We start from the raw sequence: 15,821 nt of genomic DNA on the forward strand, positions 1-15,821 counted from the left end.
TCATCTACTGGGACCGTGCCTTAAATACGCTACGGCTATAGGTGGAGAGTTAAAAAGAAATTCATATGCGTACTACAGCTCAAGCCAGGATCCCAAGTTCCAAAGAAGAATCATGCTGAACTTGAAAGATAACTCTTTCTCCATTATCAGATGCTGCCAAACCTGCTGAGTTTCTCCAATACAACAAGGTGCAGGGCTGGATGAACACAGCAGGCCAAGCAGCATCATAGGAGCAGAGAGGCTGACGTTTCGGGCCTAGAGAGTTTCTCCAATACGTTGTTTTTATTCGCCAGATGGGCCCCTTTTTCATCCCTGCAACAGTCAGTGCATCTCCCTTCAATGGGTGTACCAGCTGTTGCTATTCCACCATGCTCTGTATGTGGAAACTGCAACCAGAGATGTGACTGATCTTATTTAGATACCACTACAGAACATTGCTTCTGCTGAATTCAGAAGTCAGTGATCCATCATTTAATGGTCCTGACATAATTCATAACTGATATACAAAAGTAAGTATATCAGAAGGATCACATATAGGACTTATTCTATTTTCTACATATGCTAGAACAATTTAATAAAAGGAGCCACAAAATAAGAAGTGCAAATGTATCTAGAAGACATGACGTATAGATATTAATAACATTTCTATCCCATTATGTCATCCAAAGTCACTTTCAAAGCTTTGATTCATTTTAAAAACATTTTATTAAGCACATTTGCTTTAGATTTATATTAGATAGGGATCCTTTCAAATTACAGCACAGTAATCTTCAAAACAATTAAATCTCCAGGAAAACTTTCCTTAATCCACAAATCATCATTTTATTTCATGCAAATTGTTGCTATTCTGTGCTTCCTCGTAATCAACTTCAAACAGTTAAGCTGAACATTTTTAGGATTTGGATAGTATTTTAATTCCATAATAATGTCTCAAAAATATGAAACAATCAAGGGAAAGGGGGACAGGATATAATGTAACATAAGAAAAAAGTACTAGAGAAGCTAATGGGGCTGAAAGTCAAATACGTCCCCTGGACCTGTTGAAATGCATCCTAGGATATTAAAGTAGCGGCAGAGACATTGTTACCAGAGCATCCAATCTTTCAAGAATCCTTAGATTCTGGGAATGTTGCAGAGGACTGACAAACTGCCACCATAACACCCTTATTTAAAAGGCAGGTCTGTTGTTGGGACAAAGTTAGGGTCTACTATAAAGGATGTAACAGCACAGCATTTAAAAATGTTAATCAAACACAGTCAGCATGGCTTCACAAAGGGGAAATCATGTCTGACAAATTTATTAGAATTTTTCAAGGAGGTGACAAGCAGGATAAATGATAGAACTAGTAACTGTAATATATTTGGATTTCCAGAAGGCATTTGGAAAGGTACCACACAGAGCCCGTAACAGCCCAAGGTGTTGCACACATGAACAAAGGATTGGCCAATAGAAGAAAAGAGTGTTGGGATAAGGAGGACATTTCAAGATGACAACCTGTAACTAGTGAAGTGCCACAATAATCAGTGCTGGAGACACAATTATTTACAGTGTATATTAATAACTTTTATGAGGGAAATGAATGCACTATATTTAAATTTGTAGATGACAATAATAGGTGGGTAGGCATGTTTTTAAAATGACAGCGTCAGCAGAAAGATATACTCAGGTTAAATGAGTAGCAAAATCTTGGCAGATGGAATGTAATGTCACAACATGTAAGTTATGCATTTTGGTAGGAAAAGTAGAAGAACTTAATATTACTTAAATGGAGAAAGACTGTGGAAAGCTGCTGTACAGCATGATTTAGGAGTCTTCATGCTTAAATCATTAAAAGCTAGCATATACATTCAGCAGAACAGGGAATGTTGATCCTATTTCAAGGGGAATGGAGTATAAAAATAGTGATATTTTGCTAAAACTATACAAGGCACCAGGCAGACCATACAGAACACTATGTGCAGTTTTGCACCCTTTATCTAAGGAAAGCTATACTGGCACTGGAGGCAGTACAGAGAAGACTCACTCAGTTGATCCGGATACGCAGAGGTTGTCTTATGAGGAAAGGTCCAGTATTTTGATCTTACACACTCTGAAGTTTAGAAAAATGAGAGGCGGCCTTATTGAAACAGAAGATTCTTGGGGAGGATTGACAAGGTAGATGCTGAGATGTTGTTTCTCCTTGTTAAATAATCTAAGACCAGATGACATAAACTCAAAGTAAGGCATCACCCAGTTACAACAGAGAAGGAATTTCTTCTCTTAGAGTGCAGTGAATTTGTGAAATTCTTTACCACGGATGAATGTCAAGGCAGGGGTTTTAAGTATAGTCAAGGCTGAGATTGACAGATTTTTAATCAGTAATGGGGTCAAGGGTTATGGGAAAAAGACAAGGAAGTGGAGTTGAGGACTATCAGATCAGCCATGATCTCACTAAATGGCAAAGCTGACTCAATAGCTTGAATTGTCTATTTCTGCTCCTACATTTTATGGGTCTAAAGTTCTTCAAATTATAAATAATTGCACAGAACAAATGAAACTTTCAAAACAGGATCCTTTACCTCAACTTCATCTAAAATAAGTTCAATATTGTATTCAGTTTTTATAAACCTGCTTTTCGAATACATTAATTTACCAAACTATATTTACTTCTATGTTGACGAATCATTTGTGGATACTCATGTGTGCACTACACAGTTGTAAAATGGCATCAGGAAGCATCAATCTAAAATAAACCATTTTTAAATCTGTATTGCAAATAGTTAAAAGACTTTGGCATTGTTAACAGGGTCAGTTATTTTGATGCTAATAAGATTGCAATAAAAAGAGTTTTTGTTGAGCTTCCAAAGTTACAACAGGAAAGGACCTGAAGAAATTCACTCCTGAGTGTTCAGAAATATCCACGTCTGCAGTGAACCTTATTACCGAAAGGATAAATGTCTGCACTTTCGTGAAATATGAAATGATATTTAATGCCTTTCTAACATCTAGTAATACTCAATTTTACAGCAAGACTGAGAAGACCTCGGTGGCATTTTGTATCTCACTTGTTTCCAGAATTTTGAGTTTAATGATGGAGATTCTTTTTCCCATTCACTGTTTGTCCACTTAACAGTTCCTTTCTTTTGTATAATATGCCTCATTGATTCTGGAAGGTCACTGTAATTATCATGATATTCTAACTCAATCAGAATAACTTCCATTTGATTAGATATTAATGCATCATGCAGTCCAACTTGCTGTTCAAACATGGTGCACAGTTGTTTATCAAAGGATTTTGCCATCAAAATAATCAGTCTTCTGCTGTCTTTGATGTTTGATTTTACTTTTTCAATGTAATCTGAAAAGAACAAAAAAATGGAGAAAGCATAAGATGAGCAAATCAACAGAGTTGAAAAATTGCTTCTGGGATGCCAATGACACACCTGGCTTTTTGCTACCATCGTAACTGTACATAGGTTGGGAAGATATATTAATTGCAAGGGGCCAGTGGATACCCACTGCATTGCAGGTAAAATATAAGCAGTCATCAGCGTATACACAGAAATCCATTGATATTTCCCTTGCTCCATTTCCCTTCACATTCTATTGCATTACCAAAATTAAAATCCTGTCTTTAAAGACTAGCGGGTAGTCATTATCTACCTTATAAATATTTTGGCTACAAGAGGTCAGAGGCTGGTTATTTTGCATTGAGTGACACACTTTCTATCTTCCAAAAGTCATTCTGTGGCCTACAAAATAGAAGTCATGGAATACATTGCATTGGCCTGAATGAGTGCCAATCTAACAACATGTAAAATATCCTATACCATCCAAGAAGAAGCAAGCTTTCCAATAATTATGCCATTTGCTACCTTATACATTTATTCCTTTTCTATAGGTGCATGGCAGGAGCAGTGCTGTAAAATTCATCGCAATATCTCAATATAATTTCTTTGGTGGTACTTTCCAAACCTGAATTTGTTACCACTTATAAGCACAAGGGCAGGTTTCACTTGAATGCCCAACCATTTCTAAGCTCCCCTCTGAAATTACACATTATCCTGACTTCCAAATATAGCCCCATTCTTTCGTGGTCACTAGGTCAAAATCCTGAAACTCCTTACCAAACAGCTGTGTGAGCTTGCCTAAACCAGACAGATCACAGCAAGTAAAGGTGGGAGTTCAGCATTCACATTCACAAGGCCAACTGGGGATTGGTGATTAGTTGCTGGCCTTATTAGCAATGCCCACACTCCACAGTTGAATAAATAACCTTTAAAAATGCTCTTTCATACTTTGTATTTACTTGCATCCTCCAGAATAGAAATATAGCCAATATTGGCAGTACTGTGGTTTTTTTAACCCCCAAAAATGTGTCTGGTACTGGTTCCACCAGTAATTGTACCTCAACCCAAACTTCCCTTAAGATGGTTATGGGTCATTTTCTGGAAGTGCTGCATTCCATCTGTTGCAGGTACACCCACAGTACTCTGAGGGAAGAAGTTCAAGGATTCTGACTCAACAGCAGTGAGTGAAGAGTGATTTAATTCCAAGTCTGGATACTGTGTGGGTGAACGTGTGTCTCATGGATGAGACAGACTTGGGGAGTCAGCAGGTGAGTTACTTGCCAGAGTTCCCAGCCTTTGACATGCCCTTGTTGTCACAGTATTTATATTACTTATCCAGTTCAGTCACGTGTCATTGATAACTGAGTGTGTTGATTATGGAAGGATTCAGTGATGGTAATGCCATTGAATATCAAATGGAGGCGACTGGATATTCTTTTAGTGGAGATGGTCTTTGGTTAACACTTCAGTGGCAAGTAATATTTATGGTGATGCTGTCCAGATCTTGCTGCATATGGATACTGAATGCTGCAGTTTCTGAGCAATTACAAATGGTACTGAACAATCATTAGCGACCATCCAAAATTCTGACCTCTTGATGGAGGTAAGGTTATTAACAAAGCAGCTGAAGATGGTTGGGCATAGGACACTACCCTGAGAACTGCCTGCAGTAATATCCTGGGACTGAGATGACTGACCTCCAAAGGCCACAGTCATCTTTTGTGTTAGGCATGACCCTAAAGAGTGGGGAGTTTTTTCCAATTTCTATTGACTTCAGTTTCACTCGGACACTTGATGTCATACTTGGTTAAATGTTATGTTGATGGCAACAGCAGTCACTTTCACTCCACGCTGGAATTAAGCTTTGCTGTCTATGTTTGGTTCACGGTTATAATAAGATTAGGAGCTAAATGACCTTGGCCAAACAAAAGTCGAATGTCAGGGAGCAGGGAATTCCTTTGCAAGCATTTCTTGATAGTGCTGTTGATGACCCTTTCCATCTTTTCGATAATGTTCAAGAATAGACTCATAGGGTATTAATTGGCTAAGTTGGTGTTTTTGTGGCCAGAACATACCTGGACAATTTTCCACATTGCTGGATGTGCCAGTGTTATGGCTGAAATGGAACAACTTAGCTTGTGGCATGGCTAGTTCTGGAACAGAAGTCTTCAGTACCATACAGTTTTGATGAAATCATATTAGACTCAAAACTTTAACTCTGTTTTTCTCTCTACAGAGACACTGTTGAGTTTCTCCAACAGTCTGCAAGTTTGATTCAATACCATTGCTGGAATGGTGTCATAACCTATAACCTTTGCTGCAACCAGTGCCTTCAGCTACTTCTTGATATCACATGGAGTGAATCAAATTGGCTGAAACAATCCTATAGATTTACTTTCAATGCAAATGTGAGGATCGAGGACCACACAGCCTTATGAGTCAACAGTTCATTCTCACCTTCTCCAGGTAGATCATCTCGTCCAGGTATGAACAATTTATATCCACACTGGCATTCCAAAACTTGGGGGAGTATATCCATAACAAAGACAAGGATGTTGGTACAGTATGATGAACAAGAGCTTCGTGGATATACGATATAAGCATCATAACTCTTACCATCTGCAAAAGAACAAAGCATTAGTATAATTTACCAGAACATTATACTAAATTTATTTGGAAAACATTTCACTTAATTTGCTGTTAGTTTTAACAAATTTTGAATGTGCACCTACCATTTTCAGGGTACTTCGCAGGAAAGGTGTCACGGTACCACAGCACAATAGTAATCTTGAAAAATTTGTAAGTGCATCCGCTGATGAATAAAACACAGGCAAAAATGCCAAATGCAGCTACTATCTCCTTTGTGAAATCTGGAGCTGAAATATATATAAAACGTTTTTATTTACAAGATTCAGAAATTCCTAATAAGGCAATGCATTTGCAGCAGTCTGGGAGGGTTACTAAAAGGAGGCAACAGTAAATACAGTTTCCTGAAATTTGGACATAAATTTTACCCCATTTTCATGCAATGTGTAGAGAGAAAGACACTGGTGCCAATTTAATAGGCCAACAGTCTTGTATCTTTGCCGTGACGTTTGAAGATTTATTCTATGGTTTTTAATCTTATCTATCAGAAGTAGTATTCTAAAGCTGTTCCATTTCCAGTCATGACTTTTCATTTTAAAATATACAAATTTGAACACTCTTACGAAGAGAATTAAATATAAAATTAGAGGTGATGTTTCAATTATACAAGGCACTGATAACACTGCATCTGGAGTAGTAGCTACAGTGTTGATCAACATATTCAAGGAGGGATGTGAACACATGGGAAGCAGTTCAGTTACCAGACTAATACCTAGATTGACAGAGTCATCTAATGAGGGAAGGTTGAACAGGCTGGGCTTCTACCTGCTGGAGTTTCGAGGAGTAAAAGGAGACTCGATTGAAACAAGACCCTGAATGGTCTTGGCAGGGTACACGTAAAGAGAATGTTTCCTCTTATGATGGGGGAATCTAGAACGAGGGATCCATGTTAAAAATAAGGAGACACCAATTTAAAACAGAGAGGAGGTAATTTTGTTTTATCATAGAGGGTCACGAGTCGTTAAAGGTCTCTTCCTGAAATGGCAGTGAAAGCAGAATCTCTTAATATCTTAAAGGCAGAAATGGACAGACATTTAGTCGTAGAGATGTACAGCACAGAAATAGACCCTTCGGTCCAACTCGTCCATGCCAATCAGATCTCCTAAATTAATCTAATCCCATTTACCAGCATTTGGCCCATATCCCTGTAAACCTTTCCGTTTCATGCACCCACGCAGATTCCTTTTAAATGTTGTAATTTTACTAGCCTCCACCACTTCCTCTGGCAGCTCATTCCATACACGCACCACCCTGTGTGAAAAAGTTGCCCCTTAGGTCCTTTTTATATCTTTCTCTTCTCACCTTAAATCTATGCCCTCTCGTTTTGGACTCCCCTACCCAGGGAAAAAGGCCTCGGCTATTCACTGTATCCATGCCCCTCATGATTTTATAAACTCTCTAAAGTCACATCTCATCCTCCAATGTTCCAGGAAAAATAGCCCCAGTCTATTCAGCCTCTCCCTATAGCTCAAATCCTCCAACCTCAGCAACATCCTTATAAATCTTTCCTGCACCCTTTCAAAGTTAACAACATCTTTCCTATAGCAGGGAGACTGGAACTGAACACAGTACTCCAATTGTGGCCTAACCGTTATCCTGTACAGACACAACATGACATCACAACTCCTATATACAGTGCACTGACCAATAAAGGCAAGAATACCAAAAGCCTCCTTCACTGCCTTGTCTACCTCTGCCTCCACCTTCAAGCAACCAAGGACTCTTTGGTTCAGCAAAACTTCCTAGGACCCAGTCCTGCCCTGATCTGCCTTACCAAAATGCAACACCCAACGTTTATCTAAATTAAACTCCATCTGCCACTCCTCAGCCCATCAGATCAAGCCCCCATTGTAATCTGAGGTAACCTTCTTCACTGTCCACTACACGACCAATTTTGGTGTCACCTGCAAACTTACTAACCATGCCTCCTGTATTCACAACCAAATCATTTATATGAATGACAAAAAGCAGTTAGCCCAGCACCAATTCTTGCTGCACACTGCTGGTCACAGTCCTCCAATCTGAAAAACAACCCTCCACCACCACCTGTCTCCTACCTTCAAGCCAACTTTGTATCCAACTGGCTAGCTCTTCTTGAATTTTATGTGATCTGACCTCGCTAACCAGTCTACCATACAGAACCTTGTCAAATGCCTTGCTGAAGTTCATATAGACAACGTCCACTCCACTGCCTTCACTAATCTTCTTTGTCACTTGTTCAAAAATCTCAATGAAGTTAGTGAGACATGGCTTCCCATGCATAAAGCCATGCTGACTATCCCTAATCAGTCCTTGCCCTTCCAAATACATGTAAATCCTGTCCCTCAGGATTCCCTCCAACAACTTACCCACCACTGACGTAAGGCTCACCAATCTATAGGTCTCTGGCTTTTCCTTACAGCCTTTCTTAAATGATGGCACCGCGTTAGCCACCCGCCCCCGTCTTCCGGCACCTCACCCGTGGCTATCGATGATATAAATATCTCAGCCAGGGGCGCAGCAATCACTTGTCCAGCTTCCCACAAAGTTTTTGGATACATCTCATCAGGTCCCAGGGATTTATCCACCTTTATGCATATCCAGCAGTTCTTACTCTGTAATTATTCAGCAACAGGGCTGAAGATTATCAGGGGTAGGTGGGAAAGTGGATTTGAGGTACAATCAGATCAGCTGTGACCTTATTAAATGGCAGAGCAGGTTTGAGAAGCTGAATGGCCTCCTCCTGCTCCTGTAAAATGGATTTTATTTCATATAGTGTTAGCTACTCTTAAATGCAATATTATTTAACAAACAAAGCATCAAACATGATATAAAGAAAATGATAGTAGCAACAATTTGCAAGTATTTTAGATGAAAGAAACACAAACACTTCATAGAGAGAAGAAAAATGAAGCAACTAGGTGGTTAGCACTGCTGCCTCACAGCACCAGGGACCCGGCTTCGATTCCAGCCTCGGGCAACTGTCCGTGTGGAGTTTGCACATTCTCCCTGTATCTACATGGATTTCGTCTGGGTGCTCCATTTTCCTCCCGCAGTCCAAAAATGTGCAAGTTAGGTGGAATGGCCATTCTAAATTACCCTGTAGTGCTGAGGGATGTGTAGGATAGGTGTGTTAGCCATGGGAAATGCAGAGTTACAGGATAGGGTAGGGGTGGTGGATTCTATGAAAATGTTCACTAAAAGTAAGAAATAAAATGGATAGTAAAAGAACTAACAAAGAGATACTCAAAAGTTTGGGTAAAAATGAGTTCAGACAAAGCTAAAGTTAGATAGCTCTATGCTATTTCAATTCCATTACAATTAATGTATAATCAATAGAAAATAGTGTTAGGACAAAGGACAGTACATTACAGCTGAGGTCAAAAACAATGGTCTTATCTTTCCCACATTCAGCTTGAGAAATGTTGATGTGTCTATCATTCATTCCTGACCTGCCAGTCTAACTGCACAGAGATAACCATTAGAGTCAAAAGAAGTGGGAGACGGGGAGAGGTGAAAATCACCAGCCTTCATGTAAAAACTGATTTCTACCTGTAAACATGTCACTAAGGAGTAGCAGTTAGATGAAGAGGTACAGAGACAAGGACATATAATGCTGAATTCCACGGTGACTGCAGAGATGACTGGAAATAGAAACAGATGCTGCTGCTGGAAAAGTGCTGGAAGAATTTGAACAGGTAGGAATGGAATTACAGGAGAGAAATCTGGCACAGCTGCACATCAGAAGAGCAAGTATAGTTCACTTTTGGAAATACTTCAGGGAGTTTAAAGAAGGCATGGAGTGATAATCCACCTGAAACACAGAGCATGCCATTAGGTAATTTGTTATATCTTGTTCTATTTCTAAGGTAAAGAATATCAATACCATGTTGGGAACTGAACTCGAGGATCTAGTCACTGACATATCGGATTAACTCAATATGCTTCAAGATGTAGATTAGTGATTTGAATGGTGATAATGAAAACAGAATTTGACGGTACAACAGAGGTAGGCAGAAAAGCATTTACATTTTGTTTTAACAACCTAGAGCATGTTATGGAAGCATCAAGAGAAAGAAATAACAGACACTATGCCAGAGCAATGAGGAGGTCCAAATAAACATTTAAACAAAGTGGTGGATTTTATGGAAGATTTTAAATAAGATATAATGATTGAGTGCAGGAAATCCAGTGAGAGGAACCAAGGCATTTAAAACATGAACACTAATTGTGGCAATGAGGAATGTAGAGGATTGGAGATATTAAGTGACTTGGTGACCTTTGGAGCTTGTCATATGTCCCGTTTCATTACGTCGGATAAACACACACATGATCGATTTATATCCCACAGTTAATAAAACTCTTTTCTCTTAAAATGTTCACTTAGTAACTCACTTGCAATGGTATTTGAGGAATCGCTGATGCAGCAGTGCAACATTATCAAAAAAGTGAAAATCATGAATAATTTTATAGTAGGGATATCCAACCAACAAATCTGATTAATGTATCAGTGGTTGCCAGCTATAATCAGTCTTCAATATTGATCAGTAAAAATGCAAGGCAAGTTCATCGTAAAAAAATCATATATGGAAGTTCTCTGTATCAGGAAGAGCAAGATCCCAAAGACTGAAGACAATTGCCCTTTCTGTAATGTTATAATGAAGTACTTGCCTGTTTTTTTAAATTGAACCGTTGCTATTTGATACCCCAAGCCATTTCTGGCAACACACGTAAGTGCTTCATTATAATACTCTTCCTTGAAATTAGGAAGAATTATGCTTGACTCATGATAGTTGCCTTGGTCTTTGTTCTTCTGACTAGAAACAAAAAGTATGTGCATTAGCCAAATGAAACAAGTTGTAGTCAGTATGCTTTCATAAAAGTTATGAGCTCATGTAAATCCTGATAAAATAACAATTGCATACCTATATTCAACTTGAAGATGGTCACTGAAATAGTCTTCAATAAATGTATTATTTACTAGCCAATAAATTAATGTTATTGAAGGCTCACAATATCCTGTATATGCTGTGCAAGATAAGTTCAATGTTGATCCTGCATAAACGAAATACAAACATTCTTATTCACCACAATGAAAAATTGGAACTGCATCAATGTCAAAAGCATCCTGACCTAAACAATTTTTGACAAAATCATCTCACAGAAAAATCCAAATTCCATTAAATAGAGGAAAGGTCAACTCATGGATAGAATAAAGTCTGGAATTCTAACTAGAAAGAGACTGAAGAAGTATGGTTACAGTTTATAACTTTAATGTTTCCATACATCTCCTTCACATACATGTTGATCATTAGCTCCACAGAGTAGCTCAAGAAGACACATGTGCATATGATATACAAAGATGAGTGCAGCTGGAGGTTTTCCAGAAGTTAAGTGAAATGTTATATTGTAATTATGGACAAACGGCACAATTGTGGACACACTTGCCTTCATAATTTGCTCTTAGCTATAACTGTAGGCATGTTTTTTTTTAAAAGGTACACATAAATCTCTTGACCTCTCCATTAGTTGATCAGCAAGGGAATTTGATACTTCAATGAGTGCAACCCAGGTTGTTTGCACATTTACTGAATGTAGCATTGTTGAATGGGGATCCACTGACACCTCTCACCTTATGATCGATTCCAAGCAAGTTGGAAATCTGATGAAGCTACATGGTTACAGCTTTCATTGAAACAGACATAACTATTTCCACCACGTCTGCTGTAGTCATTTTTGACAATTTGCAGGTCTTCACCAGTGGGCAAATTTGCAGATTCAATTCTAACTACACAAAAACATAAGAACTAGGCTCAGGAGTGGTCAATCCAGCCCCTCATACCTGCTCCACCATTTAATATAATCATGGCTGATCTCATCTCAGCCTCAACTTCACTTTCCTGTCTGCTCTCCAGAACACTTTAACCCATTGCTAATTAAAAATCTGTCTATCTCCTCTTTAAGTTTATTCAGTGTCCCAGCATCCACTGCACACTGGGGTACTAAGTTCCACAGATTCACAACCTTTTGAGAGAAGCTATTTCTCCTGATCTGCTTTAAATCTGCTACCCCTTATGTTCAAACTATGACCTCTTATTCTAGATTTCCCCACATGAGGAAACATCCTTTCTACATCGACTTTGTCAATCCCCTTTATCGTCTTATAAACCTCAATTAGATCTCTTCTCGTTCTTTTAAACTCTAGAGAGTATAGGCCTAAACTGTTCAATCTGTCTTCATGAGACAAACCCCTCTGTAATCGGTGGACTGAACCTCGTAACTTCAATCCATTCTCTTAGAAAAGCTGAGATTTTGAGAAATGATCATAAAGATTTGACAATTGTGATTGATCGACATCAAGCACTGGTTGATTTTGAGCCATTGGTTTTGATGTTTCCTGGTGATCTCTAGGTGCTAACTCAACAACCAGTAACCTCAAATAATTTCCAGTTTTATGACTTCACAGCTGTTTTACACAGTTGTAACATCAAATCTTGTTTTCTTGCTGTTTCGATATCGGCCAGTTTTGCAACTTGGGCAGTACATTTAGAATTAGGATTGTTAAAATGTTGTTTGTCAACCCTTTTCTCATGACTAGTAGAACTGGCTGTTGGCAACAGATGTCAAATAGACAACTCCACTGAGTTCAGTTTACCTGGCCGATACTCAGCATACACAGCTGACTCCCTCTGCTGTTTGTGTACGGTAGTCTGAAGCAATTAAGTATAACGCAATTTTTAAACATAATACAGTTGCAGTTGGTAATATTTGTAATCAACTGGGATGCGGGGGGGCGGGGGGGTGGGCGGTGGTTGGAGAAAGTGCCTTCATGAGGAGGAGGGAGCTGTCATCAATTTGTAGGGTGTGGAGTGTGTTACATGAGGCTTTAAAGAATCTTAGACCAAAATGTGGGTTTTTTTGTTCAAAGTCCTGTTTCAACGGGACTGCTGCATTACCTGTCAGTCGGTGGTGTTCTTTGAGAGAGATGCTTTCCTAATGGAAATTCAATTTGTTATAGCACAGCAAGCCATTTCAGTTACATGGTCTCAGCATCCCAGAAATAATCCTCACGATCTTTATTCATTGTATCAACGATGTGTTTATCATGGAAGAATACAATAACTTCACATGATCCCCTGCTGAAGTAAATTTTCCACCTTGAAAACCTGCAAACTAATGCTTTGAAAAAGATGATGGAACCCCAACACCACATTCCTGATCCAAACAGAAGAACATAAAATGGTGCAATGTAACTTGTATCCCAAAATACATTCACCAGGCTCTAAGAAATGATATGATAATGTGGCTGCAATAACTGACCTTTTCGCAAAGTTTTTTAGCGAATCATTTCCTGATATGCTAGAAATTGTGATCACAGTGATGCGCAAAAAAAGCAAAGATGTTAGGTATTCAACAACTAGTATTATAGCACAAACATTCACTCCCTATACCACCACTACTCAGTAGCGACAGTGTGTACCATCTACAAGATGCATTGCATAAATTCACTCAGGCTCCCCAGACAGCATCATCCAAATTCACAACCACTACCATCCATAACAACTCTCAATCCTGACTTGGAAATATATTGCCATTTCTTTAGTGCTGTTGGGTCAAAATTCTGGAATTTCCTCCCTAATAGCGTTGTTGGTCTATCTACAGCAAATGAACTGCACAGTTCTATAAGGCAACAGACAGCCACCTTCTCATCAGCAACTAGAGATGGGCAATAAGTGCTGATCCAGACAGCAATGCCCACGTCCCCATGAATGAATAGAAAAACATCAATTCAAGCTACCTAGCAGAGTTACTTGAAGAGACATTGCACAGCACCTCCAAACATTCCTTTAAAAGATCTTAACTTCTTCAACTCAGATCAGTCAGGGGCAGAAAAGCAAGATGCACCTAAAACACCTGCTACAGCCATCAGACTAAAGTAATGAACATTGATTGTATTGCTGATCATGGGAAAGCCTTTTGAAAGGTCAGCCCCAGAATATTTCTGATAATCAACCAGTCCTGGACTATCATCATGAACAGCAGGAATTTTAAATCATAGTTTATTACAAAAATAAGCCTTCAATCTAGGCTTTCACAGGGAGTTGGGGAAAGGCAGTAAGGAGGAGCTAGATCAGGAACAGGTAGTCATGATGTGTGGCAAAAGGTAGCTTTGTCTTTTTCTCAAAAAGTACTTACCAGGTTCAAGCTCAATTGTACCATTTTTTGGTTGTACAATTTTCGGGCCAACACTAGCTTTACAGCCTATAAAAACAACAACTTCCCGTAAGCAAAAAGAAAAACAACTTGGTGGAATTATGTTTGATTGACAATCAGTATATTTAACAAGAATTTAAAAACTTTTTTTTACAATTTTCTGTGTATATAAATGAAAGGTACATTTCTGAATATTCCACTATATTTTTTTTTATATACCATAATCAGAATATCAGAAAGGCATGAACTGGTGATGAATAGCTAATCTATTCCACTAGATGGTGTTATTGTTTTTGTCAAACAACTAGTCAGGAGCCAATCATCTGTCATCTAATGGTTAACCATTTATTCATCAGGTTTTAAAAATGTTTGTAATCCATTAAATTGTTAGGACCTTCACAAGTATTTAAAATTCTAGAAAAAAGATCAGCGAGCTTTTCTCAGATAAGAACAATACACAGGTTGTCTTTTTTTCTGATTTAACAATTACTTCTGACCCTAAATAAATGTTGAAATGTCTAGTCTTGAGAATGAGAAAAAAAAACAAATATAGTTTTTAACCGTTGCCATCATCGCAATTTCTTGGAAACAGCAATTTCCAGAAGCACAGCAAAGGTATTTGTAGGATTTGGGGGGGTGCCATCATGCTGATGTAGTTGGTAGCCGTGCAAAAATGCTGTTGTATGCAATTGAGACTTTGTCTGGTAATGGTCATAATTTGCTTTGCAAATAATCAAGCTGAATTTTAAAAGAATGATAGGCAAAAAATATTTGAAAGTTTACAGTCTATATTTATACCATCAATCATAATAGTACAGTACTTTCACTAAGAAATTCCACCTACCTCTTCCAAGAGAAGCAGGTATTGTGTTGGAACACGAACTTACCTTTAACATCAAAGTCAATGGTTCGTGCTGTTCTGTATTGCAAACCATCATGCAAAAACTGCAGCTCACACACATACATTCCTTCATCTGATGGCTCCACATTTGTTATAGTAAGGTACTGGTCATTTTTATGGTACCTATATTTTTCTCCATTTGAAAGAGGTTTACAATCCTGAAAATAAAATTATTCACGATTACAATGATAGTGTCACGGTTCCCCTAGACCAGACATCTTGCTTTAGCAAAATCCTATGTGGATAAAGGGCAGACCAAAATGTGCACCTGCCTTTTGTTGATCTGGAATGGACCTGAAATCCCACTCGCTAGGTGATTGTTGTTGTTAGGGTGGATACTGTTTCCTTTTAAAAGTAACACACCAGGAATTGTAAAATGCACTTGCTCTGAGAAAAGCTTAGCAGATCGTGTCTGAATAATTTATATAAACAACTCACATTCACGTAGTATCTTTAAGGCAACGAAACATTCCAAGGTGCTTCATAAGACTACTACGTATGACGCTGAGCTACATAAGCAGTTATTAGGTCAGATGATCAAAAGCTTAACCAAACTGCTACGTTTTCAGGAGTGCCTTGAAGTAGGAAAGAGAAGCAGAGAGATGAAAGGAGGGAAGTCCAGAACTTGTGGTGTTCACAACTGAAGGCACAGCCACCAAAGTTGAGGAAATTATAATTGTTCAAGAGGCCAAATTAGAGGAGTGCAGATATCTCAGAGCACTGTGGCTCAAGAGATCACAGAGAGTGGATG

The 15,821-nt window shown here is 38.6% G+C and overlaps 1 protein-coding gene across 4 annotated transcripts in view; it reads right to left on the reverse strand.

Annotated features, from left to right (window-relative positions):
• Nucleotides 1-686: 686 nt before the first annotated feature.
• LOC109920170 (interleukin-1 receptor type 1-like) overlaps nt 687-15,821 on the reverse strand; it is a 54,706-nt gene continuing 39,571 nt past the window's right edge. For 3 of the 4 annotated variants that reach the window (XM_048598251.1, XM_048598249.1, XM_048598250.1), the window contains 7 exons: nt 15,057-15,228; nt 14,152-14,217; nt 10,881-11,010; nt 10,627-10,772; nt 6,063-6,206; nt 5,788-5,949; nt 687-3,338 (listed from right to left, as the gene is read on the reverse strand). In XM_048598251.1, the coding sequence (XP_048454208.1) occupies nt 2,986-3,338; nt 5,788-5,949; nt 6,063-6,206; nt 10,627-10,772; nt 10,881-11,010; nt 14,152-14,217; nt 15,057-15,228 (1,173 nt within the window). In that variant the 3' untranslated portion in view covers nt 687-2,985. The remainder of the gene's footprint in view (nt 3,339-5,787; nt 5,950-6,062; nt 6,207-10,626; nt 10,773-10,880; nt 11,011-14,151; nt 14,218-15,056; nt 15,229-15,821) is intronic. The other variant, XM_048598252.1, reaches the window with a different exon arrangement.

Source organism: Rhincodon typus, chromosome 6 (genome assembly GCF_021869965.1).
Source record: "Rhincodon typus isolate 14 chromosome 6, sRhiTyp1.1, whole genome shotgun sequence".
Classification (NCBI taxonomy): domain Eukaryota; kingdom Metazoa; phylum Chordata; class Chondrichthyes; order Orectolobiformes; family Rhincodontidae; genus Rhincodon; species Rhincodon typus.